Source organism: Chrysoperla carnea, chromosome X, assembly GCF_905475395.1.
Source record: "Chrysoperla carnea chromosome X, inChrCarn1.1, whole genome shotgun sequence".
Taxonomy (NCBI): domain Eukaryota; kingdom Metazoa; phylum Arthropoda; class Insecta; order Neuroptera; family Chrysopidae; genus Chrysoperla; species Chrysoperla carnea.
The window spans coordinates 36,844,984-36,869,984 of record NC_058342.1 but is presented as its reverse complement, the minus strand read 5'-3'; the positions used below and the strand labels follow the sequence as shown (position 1 = coordinate 36,869,984).

General features: G+C 32.6%; 3 protein-coding genes across 8 annotated transcripts; 1 reads left to right on the top strand and 2 right to left on the bottom strand.

Annotated features, from left to right (window-relative positions):
- Positions 1–3,246: 3,246 nt before the first annotated feature.
- LOC123302456 (26S proteasome non-ATPase regulatory subunit 2-like) lies at positions 3,247–7,991 on the bottom strand. Its single transcript, XM_044885359.1, has 6 exons — positions 7,819–7,991; positions 7,696–7,752; positions 6,125–6,801; positions 4,388–6,015; positions 4,206–4,324; positions 3,247–3,678 (listed from the first exon to the last, which is right to left on the bottom strand). Exons 1-6 carry the CDS (start codon positions 7,888–7,890, stop codon positions 3,502–3,504), a joined length of 2,730 nt encoding a protein of 909 aa, XP_044741294.1. The 5' UTR covers positions 7,891–7,991; the 3' UTR covers positions 3,247–3,501.
- A 1,780-nt stretch (positions 7,992–9,771) lies between these two features.
- Positions 9,772–15,506, top strand: LOC123302285 (transforming acidic coiled-coil-containing protein 1-like). Of its 6 annotated transcripts, XM_044885156.1 has the most exons (6): positions 9,785–9,893; positions 9,987–10,095; positions 10,171–10,354; positions 10,789–10,919; positions 11,698–11,775; positions 13,113–15,506. In XM_044885156.1, exons 3-6 carry the CDS (start codon positions 10,232–10,234, stop codon positions 13,300–13,302), a joined length of 522 nt encoding a protein of 173 aa, XP_044741091.1. In that variant the 5' UTR covers positions 9,785–9,893; positions 9,987–10,095; positions 10,171–10,231; the 3' UTR covers positions 13,303–15,506. The 6 variants fall into 6 exon arrangements, with proteins under 6 accessions (XP_044741090.1, XP_044741088.1, XP_044741087.1 ...); XM_044885155.1 differs by having other exon boundaries at positions 9,772–9,889; positions 9,987–10,354; XM_044885153.1 differs by having other exon boundaries at positions 9,772–9,893; positions 9,984–10,354.
- A 4,133-nt stretch (positions 15,507–19,639) lies between these two features.
- On the bottom strand, positions 19,640–24,476 carry LOC123302261 (lysophospholipid acyltransferase 5). Its single transcript, XM_044885119.1, has 3 exons — positions 24,066–24,476; positions 22,198–23,243; positions 19,640–22,105 (listed from the first exon to the last, which is right to left on the bottom strand). Exons 1-3 carry the CDS (start codon positions 24,157–24,159, stop codon positions 21,314–21,316), a joined length of 1,932 nt encoding a protein of 643 aa, XP_044741054.1. The 5' UTR covers positions 24,160–24,476; the 3' UTR covers positions 19,640–21,313.
- Between the last annotated feature and the right edge of the window lie 525 nt (positions 24,477–25,001).

Below are 25,001 nucleotides of genomic sequence, written 5' to 3'. Positions count from 1 at the left end.
TAGCCTGGGGTCCTTTGGCTATCAAAATATCAAACCAGTTGAGTGTTATTTTCGATTTTGAAATAGCAATTTTCGATAATCGCCAAATTGGTTTGTTTTACGAATCGTTCCAATACATAGGGTCAAAATAATTCCTTTCCCTCCTACATCGAAACACTGTTAAACCCCCCTCCCTCCCCGAGTGTTTCTATTACTTGATTATGTTTGCATTTCTAAATTTATTTCAATTGCATTTTTTTGTTCCATTAAATACAGGATGTTCAAGATTTTTTGGTAATTTTGACAACCCCCTCCATCCCATAGTATCATGTAACAGAATTTGTCCTTTCTTCAATACATAAATTTAGATAATTGAAGAATTTCGTTAAGATTTAGCCATATTTTTGTTACGATTGTGGCAAATTAATATTCCGTACTAATTGAAGCAAGGGCATTTAAATCGCAACGTAAAATACGTTTGCGATTTACTAAATAGTCATATCGTAGTTAATTTAAGATAAACTTCTGTCCATTGTTGGAAAATAGTTTTTCTGTAGTTGATTAAGTGTTCATCGTTTTCTGACTTCTGCCTTAGAGGGGAGATCGAAAAGTACATTATTTTGGAGAAAATTTGCTGGTTTTTATTTGTGGGGATATAAATTTTTGATACCATTATATTACCCAACAATGGATAAACCTAACACATAAATATACAGAGTGCTACTTAAGTTATTCTTTATAAAAATCTCTGCTTTTTTTTTTAACTTTTAACATCGAATGTACAGAGTGTCCCACAAATTGAGAAAGTTTGATAGGAATGTTAATGGTCGTTACCATTTTGAACAGAAAGTTAATACTTTTGAAAGCAGAGCTTATTATAAAGAATAAATTTTTATCGTAAACCTTATAATAAAAAAGTTTTCTATATGTAGCCAACTTAGCTAGACACCCTGTATACAATATATATATATATATATATATATATATATATTTATAAATAGTCAAGTCTAATTGAACGAGTTATTTGATAAAAAGAATTGAACCGATTTGGAAGAGATTTTGCTCAAATTTTATGGATAACTGCTTTTCTCCATCCCTAAAATAGTTTTTAAAAAAATGTTTGCATGTAACTGTTGTTGATTTTAACATGTTGTTGGTTTGGCTCGTTCCCAGTTCGGTTTTTAGATCGTTTTTAGACACAACTAAAGAAAAAAAACTGGCCAAAAGCAACGAATTATTTTTGAAATATATAACCAAAAAAAGTCTTCGTCTACGTCTACGTCTATAGACTCTTTGGAGTTAGATAAATTTTATAAATAAAATAAAAATTGTATATTTTTGAAAACAAATCAATAAATATTTTGACATAAAATTATTTTTTTTCTCTATTTTAGTCAAACAAATTGTATGTCTCACTTACACTGTCTATCTCATAATTATGGCAAAAATTTTGACAAAAATCGATTGGTTGAAGGTTTTGGGTCTACCATAGACTTACAAATTGAAACAACACGTCTAGAGAGATAGAACTTATTGGATTTTAATGCTAAGATGTCAGCGCCACGAGTATCAAAATTTAAACCATTCTCGTTACAATCAGCTGATTATTTCAATGATTAAAGAGAGAGGAGATATATGCTTTACTATATTTGGCGTTCTGACAATAGTTCTTTTTTCTATCACTAGATAGAGTCTTTCTCAGCATTAAAATCCAATAAAAGATATCTAGTCTAGTCCAACATTTAAACTTGGAAATAATTCGGTTCTTGGTGAGGTTAGAGAAAGAGGGATGATTGATTTCGTTGCAGAAAAATTTCGGAATAGTTAGGTATTTATAGTTAGCAAACCAATGGATTTTTGTCGAAATTTCAGCCATGACACTATTTTATGCCTTTTCTCTGTTTTTGTAAACATTGTGATAAAAAATAAATTTTTTGTTTTTTTAAATAATGTCGTAATTTATTTATTCGAACATTTTTCTCTATTTCTAGATATTCGGCATTTATCTTGTGATGCTTCAAATTGGTTGTTCGATTACGATTTCTTATGTAATCAAATTCGATTAAATTGTTTCAATTTTGGTTAATTTGTATCTCAAAAATTAATCTCAAATTCTTTCGCTGGCACAGCGAATTACCGAACATTTCATATGGAATTTCGACCGATATCATTGAAACTACTAGCCCAATCGCCAAATAAACCCAATTTTTGAATTATTTGGGTCAAAATTACCTTATAAACCGAGTTTTATCGAATTTCGAAATATAAAATATTTTTCGAATTTTTCGATTTTTGTCAAGGGGTACCCCTTAAGAAAATTCCAAAAAATCGAAAAAAATTTCATCTTTCCGATTTGGGTGAAACTCATTTTATAAGGTAATTTTAACCCAAAAAATTCAAAAATCGAGTTCAATTAACATTTGGAAGAGTATTTTTGGAGATAACGACAAAAATCGATCCAAAATACCGTTTTTCTCAGAAACTATTAACTTGATCGCCAAATGAGTACGATTTTTGAATTATTTGGGCCAAAATTACCTTATAAACTGAGTTTTATCAAATTCCGAAATATAAAATATTTTTCGAATTTTTCGATTTTTGTAAAGGGGTACCCCTTAAAAAAATTACAAAAAATCGAAAAAAATATCATCTTTCCGATTTGGGTGAAACTCATTTTATAAGGTAATTTTAACCCAAAAAATTCAAAAATCGACTTCATTTAATATTTGGAAGAGTATTTTTCGAGATAACGACAAAAATCGATCCAAAATATCATTTTTCTCAGAAACTACTAGCTCGATCGCCAAATGAGTGCGATTTTTGATTTTTTTGGGTCAAAATTACCTTATAAACTGAGTTTTATCAAATTCCGAAATATAAAATATTTTTCGAATTTTTCGATTTTTTCAAAGGGGTACCCCTTAAGAAAATTTCAAAAAACCGAAAAAAATTTCCTCTTTCCGATTTGGATGAAACTCATTTTATAAGGTAATTTTAACCCAAAAAATTCAAAAATCGACTTCATTTAATATTTGGAAGAGTATTTTTCGAGATATCAGCAAAAATCGATCCGAAATATCGTTTTTCTCAGAAACTACTAGCTCGATCGCTAAATGAACCTGATTCTTGAATTTTTTGGGAATCCGAGATATCGTTTTTCTCAGTGCCACATGTGCCACGCACAACCCCCCCCCCTACCGCGCCGTAAGGATGCCTATGGTGGCAGTAATAATGTTGTCAAAATTTTAAATAAAACAATGCAATAAATCAATAAAAAACTAAATCAATATATTTGTATTTATTCATTTAAAGTTAGGTTAAAAAATGGTACACTTAAAAAAAGATTTAAATACTTAAATATTAAATTCAATACTTACAATTTGTTTAATAAAATATAAAATTTGTTATAAAAACTTCCGTAAATGAAGGACGGAAGGAAGTTTGAGCTTACAAAGCTCTTAAAGCTTCCAATCCAACTCAAACACAGCACACTTAACCCTATAAATAAATATCCACTTCTCTTTACAAGTCTGGATTCTTTCTTAATATAACAAAACCTTCCACGATTGGTGTTAATGGAATATATTCTTCAGTAGCTAATTCAGCACGCTCACCGTACGCTAATAACACAGGTGTTGTGTGCGTCTGGAAACCAGTTATGGTTTTAGGTCGTCCTGCTTGTCCCACAACATCCACAGCCTGTTAAAACAAAACAAAAATCTTCTCAATAACTTCAATAATATAGTTTTTATGATGCGCGCGCATACAGTAACATGAAAACAACATATTAATGTTAGGTTAGTTTAGAGTGGCTGTCCTGAGGTGGGACACACTTAGACCATAAGGTCCGTTGTGATACCGTAAAAGAGTTGGCCCATCCCCGGCCACTACTCCATGAATCATTTGGAGCTGTTTAAGAACAGCAGAAGGGCTTTGACGTCGACTGACTTTAGGTCGGAGAGGTCGTCAAAGAGAGACTGGCTCAAGTAAGTCCATCTCTTCATGACAAGAGCTGGGCAGTGACAGAGAAGATGATCATTGTCTCCTCCTCGTCACCACTGTGACAGCTCCTGCAGTAGTCGTGATACACTGCCACGTCTAAGCGTTCAGCATGCTTGCCGCCCAGCCAGTGTCCTGTGATAACCGCAATAACTTTGCGAACAGAGGCCCTTAATAGAGTAATAATAATTTTCTAAGGAGTATTCGAATGAAAGACTTGGACATACCATTCCTACACGAACAGGTACAGCCAATGGATTTAATTCCTCATCGAAGGTGACTAGCATTCTCGGTTGCATGGCAGCGGCTAACGAATACAGCAAATAGTGTGACTTTCCAAGAATAACTGCAAAGAAAACAAAATTATTAGTAAAATGCTTAAGTATGAATTTTCAGAATGGCGACTTACTATTTTTCACATCTAAAAATCCAATAATTGTCGCTAAAATTCCAGCTAATGCAACAGGACTCAATAGTTGTCTATCACTGTGATATGGACTTAAAGTCAATGTACCTTTACCTAAATGCGCTAAACCTTGAGCAATTCGTACCATAAACAAATTATTTGGATCCTTTGCATGATATTGTGCTAATTGACGTAACATAGCAGCCAAACGAGCATTATTTGTGCCAGCCCCAACGAGACCCATCGCAAAGATTGCGTTATGCGCTACTTCTGGATCTGAATCGTGCGAAAATTTACTTAACGTATCTAATATTGTTAATTTTGGATTTGACACGGATATCAGACCCAAAGCTAATGGAACAGATCGTCGTATAACCGGCTCACAATACCGTAACAAATGTCCGAACGTTCTAAAAGCCATTTCACATCCAAGTTCTTCGCCCATACTAATTAAAGCTATACCCAAAACCGCAATCGCTTGTTTGCTACTTTGATCGCTACGTTCCCGTTCTTCTTTTTCCCGTTGTGCTTTTTCTTTGGCTTCCTTCGCCGACGCACGATCCCTACTATTCACAATATGTGTAATTGGTGTACCGCCTGAATAGGTCGTGGATGATTCTTCGCCAGAAGTTTCGTAATGTTCCGAACAGATGTGAAGTAATTGTTGAATTTTTAATACATTTCCAGTTCCAGCATAAGCGCAAACTTCAACCAAAGTTGTGGCCATCGATTTGAAAGGTTCTGGTATAACTTCTAAAGCAGCGATTAAAGCTTCTACAGCGTCTTGACGTCCCAAATGTATTAGACCCAAACTTAACGGTAAGAATCTCGCATATGTATCCTTCAAATCAGATTCAGATTTCTCCATCAAAGTTTGAGTAATTGTGGCCGTAATTTCGCTGTTACACGATCCAACGGCGATCATTCCACAAGCTAATCCAGCAACTCCAATCACTTCCATGTTAGATTTAGGATCGGAGAAAACTGGAGTTAATATTGATAAAACTTCTTCACGATTTGAGCCGGCGTACGCAAGACCTAAACCTAATATTGCACCTAGACGCATTACAATTGTGTTGTGGAGAACGTAATCGGAGAGTAAAGCCAGAGCTGGATCGCATTCGTTACGAACACCACAATTAACAATACCACAAGCTAACAGTGCTCCAGACTTGATGTAGTCCTCGGACGAATACAAATATTTATCGATCGGCGTCAAACCACCATCGACGTCCCACAACAACACAAGTCCAAGTGATGCAGTCGCACTCATCATCCCATGTTCCTTGTTCTTAAACAACCATTTATTCCCATCAACCATTAATAGCTTATCCTGGCCGAATCCAGCATTTACAAAGCCATTCACAAAACTGGATGCTAGATTTTGACGAGCGGAATCAATTTGACCACCACCGAAGGGGGGTCGTGAACTGTCTAAATGTGATTTGTAAACATCGTCGGGTGTTTTGGGTTCCATGATATCTAATTCTCGGGCTAGATTCAGGAAGTGATGATTAAGATGCGCATTCGACATGATCTCCAACAGGTCATCGTAATCTTGTGTGTTTTCGTTCAATTCGATGAAAATTTGTTGACGTGCTAGCATACATGCCAATTGCTTTTTAATAGCTCTACAACAAACACATATAATTGTTTAAATATTCTGTATATACTAAGTTGTAAAACAAAAACATAACTGAAATTTTTAGGATAGAAATAAATTGGCCAGAAAATACTTACACATCAGTACAGCTGGTGAAAATTTCCTCAATCAAAGAGCGATCATTATATTGCATGGCTAAACGCAACGCTTGTGGATACTGATTAAACATTTTGTAGAGACGTAAAGCCGTTTTTAATAATGGCGAATATTCGGGATCGGCAACATACGGTACACACGAATGCAAATACAAGCAAACTCGTTGGTAGACATTTTCATCGACGTACTTGTAAAGTAACTCCAAATGTTCGATTTCCATCAACAAATCACATGCTTCGGCTTCAGCATTATGCGACATATTATACGGTACAATTTGTTCGGCCAACGCAACCAAACGTTGTCGAATATAATCACTTTCGGGGAAATCGGGTAGCTCATTCCATTCGCATGCAATTTCACCAGCTAAATGACGAACGTATTCGTGACCCCATTGTGAGATGTCGTTCGGTGCCGCCAGTAAATTGTATTTTAAGCATTCACGATTTTCGCCCATTGTCATGGAGAGAACACTTAGAACATCGGCGCATACTTTTTTCGTTTGTTTATCTTTGATTTTTTCAAAGACCTTTTGCATTGTGTCGTAATGTGTGCGCATGAACTTTAATGGTTTCGGTACGGAGGTCATTGATGTGGTCGATGCTCGAATATGAGATCGAAGTATTTCTAAGGATGGTAAATATAACGATTGATCATCTTCCTGAAAATCAAAATACAAATTTCAATCGATATCTTTTCGTTTAGAGAAAAATTCAAGCAAAGAAACTTTCCCTCACTAAAATTTTTACATTTGCTTCTAGACGAAGAATTAAGCACTCAAAACGGGTCAAATATCGATTTCGTGATCAGTCGGATCAGGATGCGGTTTTTTTTACATTCAATTAGTAAAAAGGAAAAACTGAAAACTAAATAAAAATATCGATGAAATGGTCTAAATTTTGTAGCCCGGGATTCTGGGGCCGCTGAGATCGAATATCACAATGAAAATGGGCCCCCGAGGTACCTGGTGTCCAGGACGAGCAGTATACACATCGTCTCTTGGATGTAGCATATTTCGTCGCTGTGTGTCCCTCTATCGTCCGCCCTGAGCACCAGGTACCTCAGAGGCCATTTTTGATGTAATATTCGTATTCAACAGCCCAGAAAACCCCCCGAGTATGTATACTGCCAACCGTGGGCACCAGGTACTTCGAGGGTCATTTTCGTTGTGATATTCGATATTTAATTTCCAGTTTTTAGCACCCTCACTTCACTTCACTCACGTCATACTACTCACGAAATCGACAATTCATTGCTTTATTTCTTCGACTATTCATAATTCTGAATCCTAAAATTACTAAAATCTTGTTTTAAATTTGAAAATTTGCTCTACTTCGATAGTTTTTCTATAACTTCACATGTAAAGAAAAGTAATTGGTTCAACGCCAGTCCCAAACTTCAAAAAATTGATTATTTTCGAAGACAAAATACTTGAATGTTTACAAATGAAATAATTCGATACCTAACCTTATTTTCGAATAATTTGTTACAATAACAAGTAAACAAAGTCTTAAACGGGAATTTTGATTGAAAAATAAGCCTGTGAAATATTTACCTGTAAACGTTCCACACATAAATCTAATTCTTCTTGTAGCTGTTTATCTTCTTCAGACTAAAAACAAATTTTGAGAAAATTAACCTTCTTTTGATTTTCTCATTTTTCTATTTAATTACATACCAATTCTTGTTTATCATCTTTAACTTTAGCCGTAGCCGTTGGTTTTTTATCCGGACTAATTTGTTCGGGCATATTGAAACTTTTAATAAATAAAAGAAAACCTAATGAAAAATGTCAAGATTGTAACAACAAATGAAAAGTTTATTATTACAAACTACAAACTTGCACCGTCAGTGAACATTTGTTTGTCACCACTGAAGTTTATTACAAACTCAACAATTTAGAAAATCCCTCAAACTAAATATTAACAATTTCACAAACTTTATTTATCTATTCCGAATATAATTCTTTTTTCTCATTATCTCTAAACTTTATTTAAATAAAAATTTTCTTTCAAATTGTCTAAAATATTTTATGTCTAACTATCTGTTACACGTCCGCTTCGTGTTCCAATTTCATACAAAATTATTATTAGGGTATACCGTATACGGTATACGGTATTTTTCAAAAATTTTCAAAATTTTCTTAAATACTATTTTCTTAAATACTATTTCAAAAGATAAATGAAATTATGATGCTATATGAAAAAAAAATTCTCAGCATAAAATCGTAAAAAGCTAAACATTGTTTAAACTAAACTGACCACGTGACCTAATTTGACGCTCAAACTCAACGTCAAACGTCATTATGTACGTCATTTTATTTTGCTACAAAACAATCTCATCATAAAAACCCTATATGTGTCGAACAAATAAACAAAATTTTCTTAAATACTATTTCAAAAGATAAATGAAATTATGATGCTATATGAAAAAAAAAATCCTCAGCATAAAATCGTAAAAAGCTAAACATTGTTTAAACTAAACTGACCACGTGACCTAATTTGACGCTCAAACTCAACGTCAAACGTCATTATGTACGTCATTTTATTTTGCTACAAAACAATCTCATCATAAAAACTCTATATGTGTCGAACAAATAAACAAAATTTTCTTAAATACTATTTCAAAAGATAAATGAAATTATGATGCTATATGAAAAAAAAAAATCCTCAGCATAAAATCGTAAAAAGCTAAACATTGTTTAAACTAAACTGATCACGTAACCTAATTTGACGCTCAAACTCAACGTCAAACGTCATTATGTAAATAAACCTTAAGAGAGTAAAAAATTTTATAATAAACTAATTGAAATCATACGCTGATTTTGATAAATAATCTTACCTGAATAATTTTTCTTTAACTTTTCATAAAAATATTCTCCAATAAAATGTTTTAAAATGTCAAATTAGATATATTACAAGTACAAGCAATGCTCCGCCATTTTGATATAACAGGAGCAGTTTTGTTGCAAAGAACAAACCTAATACAATCAAATGAACTTGATTTTGTGTATAGTTATCATGGACTACAAACACTGGACTACTGGACTAATTAGCATGTTTGCGGCTCCAGAATATGTAATGGTTGATAATTGTTCATTTTTTAGCAAGACACAGCTCAACAAATTTATACAATGCAGTCAATATTAGTTTGAATAAGTTACAAAGAATTACTAAGTACTAAAGTAATAATTTGGTAGCTAAAATTGTAAGATAATGCTTATATGATAACACCCTAATGTCAGAGGACAAACTGTGATACGAAAAAATCGAATTAGGACGCTATATCAAGACCGTTTTTGTATTCTAACATGTTTTCTAACAGGCTTTTATTTAATTTTGTTAAAAGGAATGGAAGAATTAATAATTTTGAAAGAAAACTGCTCCAGCTATATAAAGGTGCTATCGGATAAATACACGCATTTCTAAAGATTTTCAAAAACCAACTTTTCTGTCCGTGCAGTGATAGTTCTTCATCTGAAGTGATGACCAAAATTGAATCACCATCTCAATTGTACAGTCCCTTTAAGATAGTTATAATCGGAGCGGTTTTTAACGTAGTCCTATTTTTATAGGTTGATGACTACCAAGTATATTTTGTGTATCTATAGTCTATAGAAATAAATAAGATAGTGAGTTGTGAGTAGTAGACTGTGGATGATGGCTGTACAAGAATAAGTGAAAAACAAAAGAGAGTTTTAGTAACCAAGAGACACAAACGAATAAATTTTCATCAGTTTTTCATTAGAAGTACGTAAGTAACATCGAAGTTGAATTTCTGTTAAAAAATTTTCTACTGTAAAATTAAAAAAAAAAATGAATGATAAAAATCGGAAATCTTCAGTAGATACGTCGTGGCAGGGAAAGAAAAATACAAAGAAAAATACCAAGAAAATACCGGAACATACATTAAATAGAACCTATACAATACTAGAAGATTGCAGTCCAGGAACATCGAAGGACAAGATCGACTCAACTCCACCAGTCTTAGAAGGTAACGTCGTCGACTTATTAACTCCAGGAACATCGAAGGACAAGATCGACTCAACTCCACTAGACTTAGAAGCTAACCTCATCGACTTAATAGCCTCAATGACATTATCTGAAGTGGACGACAAAAAAAAATCGACTGCAGAAGAAAAGTTAGCCGAAGTACTGGAAAGCGCCAACGCACTTGTTAAAACGATTTCAAAACGGGACGATGTGGATCCAAACGTAAGTTTATTCATTTTTGTATTCTGTATTTTGAATCAAGTGATCAAGTGATAGTGTTTAAAATTATCAATTTTTCTTGAATTAACAAAATTTACAAATTTTTAATTGCCAATAAAAATGGTTTTTCATTTCTAAAAATGAATAAATGTAAAGTTAATTAAAATATGTTATTAATCGTGTAAAGTTAATATTTCAAAGTTTGGGGTTATGGTGTTTGTTTTTAAAGCACCTTGAATCTACATTGTGTACTGTGTGTACAAAGAATTCATCTTCAGATTTTCTGACCCACGGGTCAGAAAAAATTTTGATATAGGTTTCAATAAAATCACTTAATTAGTCCATTTCCGTCTGTTAACAAAATACACGATAACTAAAAAAGGAAAAGAAAAATCTATTTTTTTTATGATTTTTATTTTTTTTTTTGTAATTTACAGACAGCAATTATGGCGCGCCAATTACTCAGTAGTGTGATGGAATTAAAAGATTTACCCTCCACCAATACTAGAGCAGATGAAAATTTGGTTCAGCAAGCAATTGCGGCCAAAAAAAACGAGGAAAAACTGAAGTAAGTTCATTTTCATTTATTTATTTATGATGTAAACGTTAAATTATAAGTTATTGCTGAAAACCTGGAAATTTCTAAAATTCTAGACGTTAATTCACTCTGCTCTAGCTACGGTTTACTAGACTAGAGCGGACTAGAGTAGCTGTCCTGTGATGGGACATACTTACATCAAAGATTCCGTTGTGATATCGAAAAAGAGTCATTACTACAAGAACTCTTTGGAGCTGTTTAAGAACAGCAGAAGTGATTTCAGATTAACGGAGTTAAGGTCGGAGACGTCTTCAAAGAAAGACTGACTCAAAGGAGTCAGACATCGTTTCCTCAGGCCCAGGCGTTCAGCATCTTTGTTGCTTAGCGAGAATCCTGTAATAGCCGCAAGTTTTGTTTATAGAGGTCCTTTGAAGTGATATAAGTACTTGGGAACTCCTACGATTGTATTCAAACCATATCTGTCTTATAGTTACAAAAGTGCGTTCCTCTCTCCATCTAAGATAAGCTTTTTTAAGATATCCTCATCCAAGATGTGCTTGCTCGCAAACGGAACTCCTGGATGCGTATTGAGTACTATTTCCGCTTGCCTTATGCCTACAATTCCCTGGAATATCCCGGTATCCCGGTATCTTGGTATTCAATATAAGGTTTACATTCATTTGTTCCGCTAGCTCATTTAAGGACGTTTGGCAATCCTGTGTTACCTTTGATACGCTTCTCTAAAAATCTAGAAAATAATTTTATATTAAAGTACAGTGTGTAACAGAATGATTATGTTATATTTCAGTGTTGTTATTTCCGAGTATGAAAAAACGATTGCAAAACTAATTCGGGATAATGCGTGTATTGCAAAGGAACGTGACAAGTAAGTAATAAGTATTCTTTCAAACAAACCAACTTGATAAGTAAGTTATCTTTATCTTATCTATTTAATTCACTTCATTATACCTTTCATATTACATATATGTAATATGCAAGGTATACGTTTAGTCCCAAGTTTGTAACTAGAGCTTAAAAATATTAATGCTACCAACAAAATTTTGGTTTAGGTGTTTATAAAATCACCTAATTAGTCCATTTCCGGTTGTCTTGTCAAAAACGAAATGAGATATCAAGTTGAAATTTATAGCGTACTAGAACGTAAAAAATTGGGAACGTTTCGTTTGAAACATTTTGTCGTGAACGTCACTGTTTATTCTTGGGGGCGCAATTAGAATAAAACTTTGGTGTCCATTTTCTCCAAAACTATAAAAGATAGAGAATTGAAAATTTGCACGGAGCTTCAATTAGTGGTCTTTTGAAATCAGGGTTCGAAAATATCCGATATATATCAAAATTTTGATATTTAAAAAAAAAACTAAAATGTTTTAAAGGTTTTATTTACTTAGGCAGGCACTTCAAATCAGACAAATGAAATCAAAACATAAAATATTCTTCTAGATCAGGCAAAATCAATTAAAAATAATAAAACTTTTATAAATAAAAATCAATTTTAAAACAAAAAACAATTTTATAAATTATTATCAGTCAATTGTTATCAGTCGGTAGGTACCTACACTTAGGCAACAAAACAATAAACATTACAAATAATAACTCTAGAGTATAACTCTAGAGTCTTTTAATTATCAAATCAGTCATCAATCATTCGTAATAAACTGTTAATTATCAAATAAAAAATAAATAAAAAAATGTCGTTTCATAATTGTGCTTGGTTTGACTGCAAGGAAGATAAAGCTAGATCATCTTCCGATTTTGAATCTTACTTAAACTTACTCTTTAGTAACGGAACTTTTTCTGACACGACACGATTTGAGCTTAGTATTAGTAGCTTTTAACTCTACTCCAATGCCATCAAAATTTGGGAAGTAGACATACGATAACAAACGCCAAAAATTACTAAATAATATTAAAGTTTTTTAAATCATTTTTGTATTGATATATATCATAAAAATTCACGTGATATATATCGGATCGGTTATATATCAATGGATATATATCATGATATATATCCTCGAACCCTGTTTGAAATATTCTTGAAATACTAAATATTCTAAAAAATACTTTCGAAAACAAAATCAATTTAAATAGAGCTCATAATTGTGTTGGTTTTTTACAGTTTTCTTATTTATAAAAAAAATAAAGCAAGCACTTTCTATACATGATATTTAAACAATTAACTCAGTCAACTGTTTTCTATTTTAGGGCCAACGATGAATTAATTGAAATGAAGAAGAAATATGAGGATGAAATATTACGGTTAGAAGCAATCATTAAAACATTAGAATTAAAGAATAGCTCGTTACAATCAGTTGTGGATCAGCGGAACAAGGACTGCAAGGAATTAGCTAGCATTTGTGATGAACTTATTGCGAAAGTTGAACGTAAAAATTAACTTTATTTATTTACAATTTAGTAATTCAATTCCAAATTCGCAGTTAAACGTCAGAAACGTCAAACCAGTGTCAAACTTACTCAAAAACTTTTCAATTTTAATGATGTGTAAAAACGTTACGACAAAGTGCAATCGTGCAAATTCCAGAACCAGAAGAGTAAGTCTGGCGGCACGACACATAACTATAAAACCCTCCTCATTCCCCAATCAACAAATCGGGATCGATTTTCAATTTGTTTTCAAACATAGTGATACAATTTACTTATTCTGTTCTGTTCTGTATAACTGTAATTACTTCCATTTCCATCAACGCATTGCATTCTGTTCGAATCGAATAGAATTCGCTCGCTATATTTCTTTTGTACAGGGTGTAACTTAAATAAGAGCTCCTTCTTTATTTTTCGTTTAATGTTGGATGTTTAACTCGTTTCCAAGATAGAGTGATAACAATAATGAAACATAAGAGTGGTACCGCAAATGGGTCCTTCGCACCTGTTACTCAAACACGAAACGTTTCCTGGTAAGAGATCCTCTTTAAAGCAGATGAAGCTCATAGCTTCTCCGTCGGGATTTCTCCCAAGATTAATACATTCAAAGTTTCGGACCCAAACATTCTCAAATAACATATATGGAGGTATCGTTCTCCCCTACAAGTGAGATCATCAGAGACCTCCACCCTTCTGTGCTCTAGACCAAAACTGAGTAATTAAAAGTGGGAGAATCGGATCCTATCAGGGGATATGATAGATTAAGAATTAATCAGGGAAAGTTGGAAATGAGGATGTTTTTGAGTTAAAACGTAACGCAACGTTATCGTAAGTTTTGTCAGTTTGGTTAAGATCGAGAAGTGTGTATTTTTAAGTTACACCCTGTAGATAATAATTAGTATTAAATTTTTCCATTAATATATCAAAATGTCCATTTTATAAAAAAGAAAAACTAGTCCGTACTTTATTCACTTCATTTTCACTTAGTGGAAATTATCAAAAATTTTTCGAAATTTAGAATGGCAATCGATTTTGAAATATGTATTTAAAAGTATTAGGAAACATTCTGAGACACTAAAACTTCGAGGTGGATTCAATCCATTTTTCAGGACACATTTGTCCTAAAATATAAATTCTGAAAACCAGACTCTTCGAACGATATAACCACGAAATCTCAGTGTTTGAGTCCGGTTTTTCTCAAATTTTAGAAACAGTCGAGGGAATTTTTGCTATAACCTTAAAAAAAATTTGGTTATTTCATAAAAACAATTCGATCGTCATCTTGGTATTCTATTAATTGACCTTGTGTTGTGGAATATTTCCTAAAACAACATTATTGCTATGGCCATTCTGGAAAATAATTTTGAAAAATGTTTGTAACATATGCAAAACTAAAATATACCCCCCCCCCCTAGATATATTTTCACAATCACTAAAAAAATAGCACACTAAAAAAGAAAATAGTGAACTTGTTCTTGTTTACAGTATTTGTATAGAAAGTATTTTAGAGTGTTCGCAGTCGTAAGTGAGACCCCCTATCCAAGGGATCCAAGCCCCTGTCAAAAAAAACTTCAAAACTTTCTAAGTTAAAAAGTTGGAACGTTTAACCATCGTACAGAGTTGTTCGTGTCTCGGCGAAATCGAATTTTTTTTATAGACCAATTTCTTTTGAAGCTTGTCGCCTTTTGTTTTTGAAAAGAGGGCATGCCATGTTGGTTTGTCCCAAGTTCTAGGGGGTCTCATTCTCACTTAATAAACGCTAAACCGCTTTCTATAATTTTATTTAAAATTTTTATAGATGTGTTATTGAGATGTAAATTTATTGGCTGATCGATATTCTTCAGGATTTTGGCAACTTTGATTCATGTTCTTTGATTAATCGTCTAAAATGAACTTTGATCCAATTTTTTATTTTTTGGAGTAAAAGGTGTTTTTTTAAGTTGAGGTGTACTTGAAACTCGAAAAATAAGTTTCATCGCGACAAGATGTGTGTCTTTCTTTTTTCGTTTGATGGATTTTGTTCGATTAAACTTGTTTTTCGAGTTGCACGTATATCTCAAGTTAAATAAAACAACCTGTATATTGAGTTTTATATAATTCCGTTCGGTTCGTTCCGTTCAAGATCCATTTTGAATATCGAACAGTCGATACAAATTTGAATATTAAGGTATTTCGTTTCGTACCCATAATCCATCGTATTAATATTAATATTAATATTAAAAACGGTTTTTCATAATTTATTGACTGTGATATCTGAAAATTTAAAGTTTTATTTTACGTTATTTGTTTTGTCAATCAATTTTTGTTCTTTTTTTTTTTGTAAATAAATAAGAAATTTTCTTGTTTTTCGTTAAACTTTGATCAAACTTTAAAACTTGAAGAAGGAAAGCAAAAAAATATGTATCTATTATATTTGTTATATTTTATTAAGTATTGAAGTTAATAAATACAAGTGAAGATAAATAATTACTGACTTTTTTGTCTAAATACCCTGCATATGCTTGAGTTTTAATTTTTTTGAACTATTTATTGTACTTGTACAGATCTGGGATGGATACCCAATATTAAATTTGAAGTTATTTTATTCAATTTAAAGTATGTTGAAGAATAAACTCCACTCTTTCGATTACATGGAAAAAAATAGTACTTTCCCGTGAGAAATAATCGAAATTGAAAGCGTCATTTAACTCCGGGGAACTAGCCCTATGTCTATTAGGAAGTAAACTACTATGACTTGTGCTCCACTGCTCAAGTCATAGTAAAGTACTGTGACTTGTGCTCCACTCCACAAGTCATAGTAAAATACTATGACTTGTGCTTAACTACACAAGTCATAGTAAAATACTATGACTTGTATCAGTTGTACATTATGTTGTACTTTATTCATCTACGAGGATGTACTTTTTTTTTGTGGAAGATTATTCAATTTTTATTATCAATTCGAAGCTCCTTACTTACTTTATTCAAATTAATTAGTATAAAAGCATACAAGGCTCCACAAGTTAAATATATAGATGTACCGTGAGATATAGCTCACTGCGTGCAGTATAAAGCAATTTCATGTCTACTGGAGTAAATCTAAGCAAAAAAAGGCTGTTATATGGATTAAAAGTTCGAGCAATGAAACTTTGGGGTTTTTCTTTTCACATCAAAATAAGTATTTTTTGAAATTTTTTACTTTCCCGGAGTGGTGCAACATGTTTAAAAAACAAAATGGCGTCAAAAATGAAATTTTTTTCAGAAATTTTATCATTTTTATTTTATATTCGCAAAAGGAGACATCGGTGCATATTCAAATTTGGTAGGTTTGTAGTCAATGTTAAGAACTACTCCTCATATTTTTTTGGTGGGGTTTCGTCCCTTCCCCTCCCAGTTATATATATATGTATACATACATATGGTAAAACAGTTCATTTGACTGTAACTTGAAAAATATTCGATTGATTTTAATGAAACTAATATCAATAGTAGGTTTTATTACTTACAACTTTCGGTTAAAATTTTAGCGAAATCCGTTAAATAGTTCGGCCAAAATTTCCAATTTAGGGAATTGTTTAAAATGGCTGCCATTTTATGCCATTTTGTCCTACGAGGTTAAATTTTTTTTTAAATTGTAGCATTTTTTATTATCTTTCGATTTTATAATAAGTGATTTACCCGTAAAATGACTCCTTGATCCATATTTTTGCGAAAAACGGAAAATTTAACACTTTCTGGAAATAATTGTTTGGGGGGTGTATGGACTGGCTTTGGGGGGTGTTTTTTGCTTTGGCATGAGAAAAATATTTTTAAAAGAGGTCTATATGGTTTAAAGCAAAATTTTTAAGTTTTAACCCCCGCGCTGTAAGGGGGAAGGGGTGTATGAAATTAATGTATCTTAAAAGATTTTAAAAAGAGGTCAAAATAGTTTAAAATGCTAAAGTAACCCAAAATTTTAGCTGTTTATATTAATATAGCACTTTTTACAACATCCACCCCTTCCGCTCCCCCTTTCATATTTTTTGTAAATTCAAAATTTTTAAGATGTATAAAGGGGCTTTGGGGGTTGCTGATCTCGAACTTTTGGCCAAAATAAGTACACCCCCTAAAAATATTACAATTGTTTTTGATAATCTATTGCAAAATTCGAGATCAGCGACCCCAAAATCCCCTTTATACGTCCTAAAAATTTTGAATTTGCAAAAAATATGAAAGGGGGAGCGGAAGGGGTGGATGTTGTAAAAAGTGCTATATTAATATAAACAGCTAAAATTTTGGGTTACTTTAGCATTTTAAACTATTTTGACCTCTTTTTAAAATCTTTTAAGATACATTAATTTCATACACCCCTTCCCCCTTACAGCGCGGGGGTTAAAACTTAAAAATTTTGCTTTAAACCATATAGACCTCTTTTAAAAATATTTTTCTCATGCCAAAGCAAAAAACACCCCCCAAAGCCAGTCCATACACCCCCCAAACAATTATTTCCAGAAAGTGTTAAATTTTCCGTTTTTCGCAAAAATATGGATCAAGGAGTCATTTTACGGGTAAATCACTTATTATAAAATCGAAAGATAATAAAAAATGCTACAATTTAAAAAAAAATTTAACCTCGTAGGACAAAATGGCATAAAATGGCAGCCATTTTAAACAATTCCCTAAATTGGATATTTTGGCCGAACTATTTAACGGATTTCGCTAAAATTTTAACCGAAAGTTGTAAGTAATAAAACCTACTATTGATATTAGTTTCATTAAAATCAATCGAATATTTTTCAAGTTACAGTCAAATGAACTGTTTTACCATATGTATGTATACATATATATATAACTGGGAGGGGAAGGGACGAAACCCCACCAAAAAAATATGAGGAGTAGTTCTTAACATTGACTACAAACCTACCAAATTTGGATATGCACCGATGTCTCCATTTGCGAATATAAAATAAAAATGATAAAATTTCTGAAAAAAATTTCATTTTTGACGCCATTTTGTTTTTTAAACATGTTGCACCACTCCGGGAAAGTAAAAAATTTCAAAAAATACTTCTTTTGATGTGAAAAGAAAAATCCCATAGTTTCATTGCTCGAACTTTTAATCCATACACAAGGCGTAATTTCACTCTACTAGTCTTAAAAGTTCTATCTAGACGTATACAGTCTATTATGACATACCGTGTGTAGTTAAAAACCTCGCACGGCTTGAAAATCTCTGTATAAACGTATACCGTGTGTTATAGCTTATCGTGTGCGGTTAAAAACCTCGCACGGCAATAAATCTCTATAGAATACGCTTTCCCATCTGTATTGTGTTTACCGTGGACGAGAGTATACCGCACACGGTATATTTCCTTTGCTTCAAATAAGCCTTCCAATCTATATTGTGTATACCGTGGACGAGACTATACCGCACACGGTATAAGGGCTCGACGCATAAAGAGTATACCGTGAAAAAGTATACCGTGCACGGTATAAGGGCCCCACGGTATAAAAGGGCAAAAATAATTTCATACCGCGTCTAAATAGACCGTATACGGTCTAGACCGTAGACGGTATTGTGCGGATAGCCACTTGCTTATATATTTCAAAATACTTTTTGATATTGTATAAAGCCTAATTTACAGTAGATAAATTTGTAATTGTAAAGTCCAATTTACAATAGTCTTAAGTCGTTCTAAATAATGATCTATATATATTAAATCGTTCTAAATAAAGGAATAAAAATGCCTCACCACGGAGCTAAGAAGGGTCCAATGATGCCGCAGCCAACAAAGATCGAACGCCTCGATGAAGGCTTTACTTAACTTATTATATTCATGTTGGATGAAGATAATCAAGAAAGATAATCGGAGGGGGGGGGGATTAATTTTGGAAAATGAAACAATCGAAATGAAAACAATACCGTTACAGTATCGTAATCGACAATTCTTCTATATTTCCTTGAAAGATGGCTTCTAAAGAGGATTGTAGCTAATTTTCAATCATGAAAAGTATAAAAGGAGATCGAATTCCATGTAAGCAAATGGCTAAAAAGATGTGAATAATGTTCCCTTTGTACCAGGATATTGGTCGGAGGGTTTTGTGGTAATTTGATTTACTTCAAAATAAAATTGGTTCCTTGCTTATTTCACTCCTATTTATTACACGATATTCTCTTTGGTACAAAAGGAAAAATAGCGACGCTAGTGGTACAAAAGGTAACTATAATTTATACGATTACTTGAGTGTGGTCTCCTTCTCTACTCTCCATGATTTCAAATTTCATAGCTGATTTATTTAAGGAATTAATAATTTATGGGGACAGAAAAAATAACTAATTATTATTTTTTAATTATTGTATTCTCCCTTCTTATTATACATTTTTTTAACAAATTAGGACGGTTTTACCAATAGAAAAAATTTATGTATCCAATACTCTTTTTTGGTAATATACTTTGGATAATTTTGTGGCAAAATTTGTAATCACCTTTAATTAAGGAAAAAAAAAAAACCAGAATGTCGTAATGTTTTTAAATTTGATGCTTATTTTGTAATTTTTATTTTTCTATGGCACTAGAAAAAAAATCAATGGAAAAATTGACTTTAAATGCAATACTTTTGTTTTAAATAAATGCTAAAAATTTTCCAAACCCAAGGAAAAAATTCGATGAGTTGAAAAAATTACACTCTGTGCCTAGAGTTCGTATAGCCGAACTGGCTATGGCGCTTGGCATGAATCCCAGAAGTGCAGGTTCGAGTACCGAATTTGTTGAAAATTGTTGTAGATTGTAGTACCACGAAGAAGCTAAAAGACCTTGGGTCTTTTGGAATGATACAAGAAAGTGTCTTTGGTCATTTTTCGAATATGTACCATAATATATTTCTAGCACCTAATCTCAAATTTTCTAACTGTTCATGTGTGTTAAATCAAAATAGTTGAGAAAAATAGGAAAATTTTGAAAAAATTCTCGCCCTAATTTTGTTGATATCACAGATTCATGATCGATTTTACAATTTGAGACTATTTTATTTTGATCTATTTGAAATATTTTAGCAAAGTTTAGATATGTTAGCACCGATACAAAGTACTTAACTCGTCGCGAAATCTGAGTAAAACGAATACTAGTGGTAATCAATAATCGCTTTGGGTATTCGGTCCCTCCAATCGTCCTACAGACCTTTAAAAAGTTCTGTCAATCTTAATAGAAGAAATTCATAAGTGACGAAGCTAAACCAACGTAGGGTAAATTTTTGTTGTGGGCAAAAAAACTACATTTAGGTCTAACAGTTGATAGGATTAAAATGCTAGCTAATCTAAATATATACGTTCAGTAATGAGGCTAAAATATGCGTGGCGATAAATATACAAATACTCAATTTGATCGAACCCAAAAACCACGATTGTGTTTAATACGATATCTCGCCCAAAGTAGTGTATTGTGTCCGTCAGGCTATTGTCAGTTTCGAACAATAGATGCTTTGTATGACATATGTAAAATTTTCTCCGACTGGGACATCAGAACCTGAGAATTTCTTGTCAAATCGAAGTTTTGAACGGGCATCGCCACCCATCTCTAGTATTGGTGCCAACATATATTCTGATTAAGCGACAAATTGTTTGGATGAACAAATAATTTATTTAAATGTAAAAAAAATGGTAAAAATTGAACTAAGCTGTTTGATTTACGCGTGCGAAGCTTAATAATTTTTTGATGAACGCGAACGATCAATAAATAGGTGAAACAGATGCGGATATTTGAATAAATAAAATTTTGAGTTCACAGCTTAATTCAATAAAAACGAACCCTAACTAAACCTTAACCCTAATCCTAAGTTTTATAGATCTTTCCGTTCACTTTACAGTAAAACCTCTGACGGTGATTGAGTCGAAGTGTACCAGAAGAGATCCAGGAGATTAGACAGACGGACTCGATCTAGAAAGGTCTGAAGTCTCTGGACCTTGAATAAACCGGTAAAATTCGACTTAAAATAGGTGAGACAGATGCGGATATTTGACAGCTTAATTCAATGAAAACGAATCCAAAACCTCAACCCTAATCCTAACTTTATAGATCTTTCCGTTCACTTGACAGTAAAGCCTCTGACGATGATTGAGTCTTTGGAATATTCAAGGTCGAAGGTCGTTTAAAAATGACTCGAGTATTCGTCACACCCAAACTTTGAATATCATCCGTAAATTGTTTTTCTAGTTGAGTGTACTCGTCTTCAGACAGTTGAAATTTTGGCACAAATTGTTCGGTACCATTTTGATCGAATAAAAATATTTTTCGCCAATATTCTTGGTAGCTAGTTTCACTCGATGGTGATTCAATCGATAGAAATCGATCTAAACTTATATGTAATTCATTCTTTAAGTGATCGCGCTCTGCAAGCAAGCCTCGATGTAATTCACTTTTAAGTCGATCCAAATGTTGTTGTAATGTGTCGCCGCGATAACGCACGCCTGCTCCCAGTCCCGAATTTGTTTCTGATTTCAGCTGTGCTTTCTGATTTTCTTGCTTTGCTGGTTGACTTGACTTTTCTTTTGGTTTCTCCGCTTCGACTGCTTCTCGTAATACATCACCCCAAATAGACAAGACCGCATTTTCGATAGGTTTCAAAGATAATCGTACAAGTGGCTTATAAATTGGCCAAGCACAAAATAGTATGAATCCAACATAGTTGACGTTAGCAATTGCTACGGAATATTTATCGTAGACCCGCAATACGAATGGTAGCAAACAGAAGCCCATAAAGACCAAAGTGTAGATCCTTTTGATGGCTAAACAAATTAATTTTGGTATTGGGAATTGAAGACCGCGTAAAAGATATGGTCGTTTTTTCAGCAAGCCATAAAACTGTAAAAAAAAATTAGATCATTGGTAACGCAATATTGGTTTATGGCCTCTCAAACGATTCGAATTTTGGCCTAAAAAAACCATAAACTTACTTCACGTTCAAAATACAGCACAATAAATTCCAAAACAAAGGTAACGTAATATCCAGTATGGAATCCATGCCATATTGCCAAAAATAGTAGGGTAACAATTTGGCTGATCATTTTGCTGTTCAAGTCTTTAAGTCGTTTGTAAACATTTTCGGCAACCCAAGTGTTTGTATTGCAGTTGAAACTTTGGATGTAATGTGTAAATTCGTGGCACGTTTCAAATCGTGTTACATCCACATTTTGCACTCCATTCCATAAAATTTTATCTGGATTTTGTTTGTCACGTCCGTTATACGTTAAACCAAACAAGGCGCATGCACCTTCCGTCAACAACCAACATGCGATGTATTTGTACAAAGTTGCTCGGCCCCAACATCCAAGATAAAATAATCGAGTGATTATTGATAAATTAGCGAAATCCGATGTTAGCAAATAATCGGTTGGGATCCATAACGCTCCAATTTGGGATACAATCAAATAAAAAAGGCCACGTAAGAATGTACGTATTGCATAATTGACACTAGGTGGCAGTTGATTATGAAACGCAGGATCAAAACTATTTTCAACGAAGGACGCGTAACGGGCGTAATTAAATTGTGGTCCAATTAAAAATGACGATGGGAAAAATGCAAATCCAAATATTTCCGTTAAACTTGGAAATAGATTAACACTATTTTTCAAGCTGTAAGCGCTCCGTTGTCGATACTCCTTGAAATACGAGTCGTAAACATCGATTGAAAAGCCAATCATGCGCAAACATAGCACACATTGTGGCATTGTCCATAAAATATCATAGTCATGTGTTTCCGTCCAATAGTAACCAGCCAACAAGTATCCCAAGTTCCAAATCCAACTGCAAAGTACTCCCAATTTTCCATCAATTTTCAGTGTAATTAAATATGTACCCAAAACGGTTACCACACAATGTAAAATATGTGTTCCAAAATTATAGTACCCAAGTATTAGTCCAGTTAGCGCGCAATACAAATTTCGTAAAAATTTTGATCTTGTATGAAAGAATTTGCGAAAAATTATTGCGTTTGGATATCCTGGAAAAGAAAATGACGATTCATTTAGTTTTTTATATTCAAATACCCAAAATAAAAGGGTTTTCAGAGTGACCCCATGAAGGATTTTTCCAAAAGAGCTAATTTGATAACTAAAAAACAGCCTGGTCATAAAAAAACAGGCCAGAACCTTTTGCTGTTCCAGAAAACCAACAAAAAAAAAACCAAAATCGAATTTTGTAGACAAAGAAAGAAAGCCCCAAAAACCCCCGAGTAACAAAATCAGACTCATTCCCATCGATGACTTACTGCTCACAAAATCGACAGTTCATTGTTTTATATCTTCGATTATTGAAACAATTCGAGCAATAGACCTTTTAATTTCAATTACAATTCATTATTGTTTCGTACAGTCAGTACATTATAAGTTGGACAAAGATAGAAAATATTTTTTATTCATTTTATTACATTTTTGGCATACTGTCCGAAACAAAAAAGAATCATTTTTGACCGTTATTAATCTAAAATAAATTTGAAAACGTTATTTTTGTTACCAAATTTGAATTTATTTGAAATTAAAAATCAATTTCGATGTATTTATGTATTAATTGGGATTTCCCCGAAATCAAAGATGTGTTTAGAATAATCTGTTGAAACATTTCTAACATAAATATCAACATAAAATGTTTCGAATTACTAAAATAATTTGGCTATTATCACAAATCCTTTGTAATTTTAGTAATAATGACGTGTTCGATTACAGAACAAAGTTTCAACAATAAATAATCAATTTATTCAATATTAACGATTATCTGTACAAACTATTGCCGATATTTTAAAAGAAAAATTAAAGAATGAACATACCCAAAAAAATAGTAAATATTAGCCGTAAAGCAGCTTCATTCGTGCCAAGAATTACGGCCCAATACGATAAACATAACCATTGCGGAAAATTCATCTTGTGAATTGAGATAAGAATTTTTTAACAATGAAATCACTCCGAAAGTTTTAGATGTTTTCAAACCCAAATCAGATTATTTTAAAAGCACATGTTTTTTTATTGTTTTGTTGCGGTTGCGATTATATTTAGAATGTTTTTTTTTTAGTTTGACAGAATGAGAATGTTAATAGAATTGTGTTCGTGAATGAATTATAAATCTGTCTGTGATTTTATTACACTTTGAACCCCATCTGTGAACTAATACTTGAAATGATCACTTGAGAGTGCTCTCGCTACTGGTCTACACGCTTGACTCGGGTCAAATGTTATAAGCATGACATCTATTCTAACAAATTTGTTTGAATCGTTTTTATTTTATTATCAATAATTTAATAATTCATTCTTATCACTTTTTAATTTATATAATAATAAAATTTTAAGTAAATCAAAGGTCGATTGTTATATTTTGTTTTTGCGATGCGATTAATAAAAATTTATTGAACACGCCACGCGTCCAAATTTATTATTTATTGTAAAATTTTTATTTCTTTTTTCTTGCTTTTAAGCAATTTTACTGAAAAATTATTATACCCTGTATATATGAAATATATTTATCAAGATTTATTAAGTTTAGTCCCAAGTTTGTAATCGTTTAAAAAAATTGATGATACAAACAAAATTTTGGTATAGGTGTTCATAAAATCACATAATTAGTCCATTTCTGGTTGTGCGTTGTCCGTCTGTGACCACGATAACTCAAAAAAAGAAAGGAGGTATCATAGTATAGGCGCTGAGTCGGTTTCGTATGCATTTATAGGTCTCATCGAACAAGGAGTGTATTTCGACGTATTTTGATCCAC

Excerpts from the sequence above, each read along its gene's own strand:
- LOC123302456 (XM_044885359.1), bottom strand. The coding sequence starts at position 7,890 with ATGCCCGAACAAATTAGTCCGGATAAAAAACCAACGGCTACGGCTAAA. Across the intron at positions 6,016-6,124 it reads TTCACCAGCTGTACTGATGT|AGCTATTAAAAAGCAATTGG; the intron begins GTAAGTATTTTC and ends TGTTTGTTGTAG. Across the intron at positions 4,325-4,387 it reads ATTTTTAGATGTGAAAAATA|TTATTCTTGGAAAGTCACAC; the intron begins GTAAGTCGCCAT and ends TTTTCTTTGCAG.
- LOC123302285 (XM_044885155.1), top strand. The coding sequence starts at position 10,232 with ATGACATTATCTGAAGTGGACGACAAAAAAAAATCGACTGCAGAAGAA. Across the intron at positions 10,355-10,788 it reads GGGACGATGTGGATCCAAAC|ACAGCAATTATGGCGCGCCA; the intron begins GTAAGTTTATTC and ends TGTAATTTACAG. Across the intron at positions 10,920-11,697 it reads AAAAACGAGGAAAAACTGAA|TGTTGTTATTTCCGAGTATG; the intron begins GTAAGTTCATTT and ends GTTATATTTCAG.
- LOC123302261 (XM_044885119.1), bottom strand. The coding sequence starts at position 24,159 with ATGAATTTTCCGCAATGGTTATGTTTATCGTATTGGGCCGTAATTCTT. Across the intron at positions 23,244-24,065 it reads AATATTTACTATTTTTTTGG|GATATCCAAACGCAATAATT; the intron begins GTATGTTCATTC and ends TTTCTTTTCCAG. Across the intron at positions 22,106-22,197 it reads TGCTGTATTTTGAACGTGAA|TTTTATGGCTTGCTGAAAAA; the intron begins GTAAGTTTATGG and ends TTTTTTTTACAG.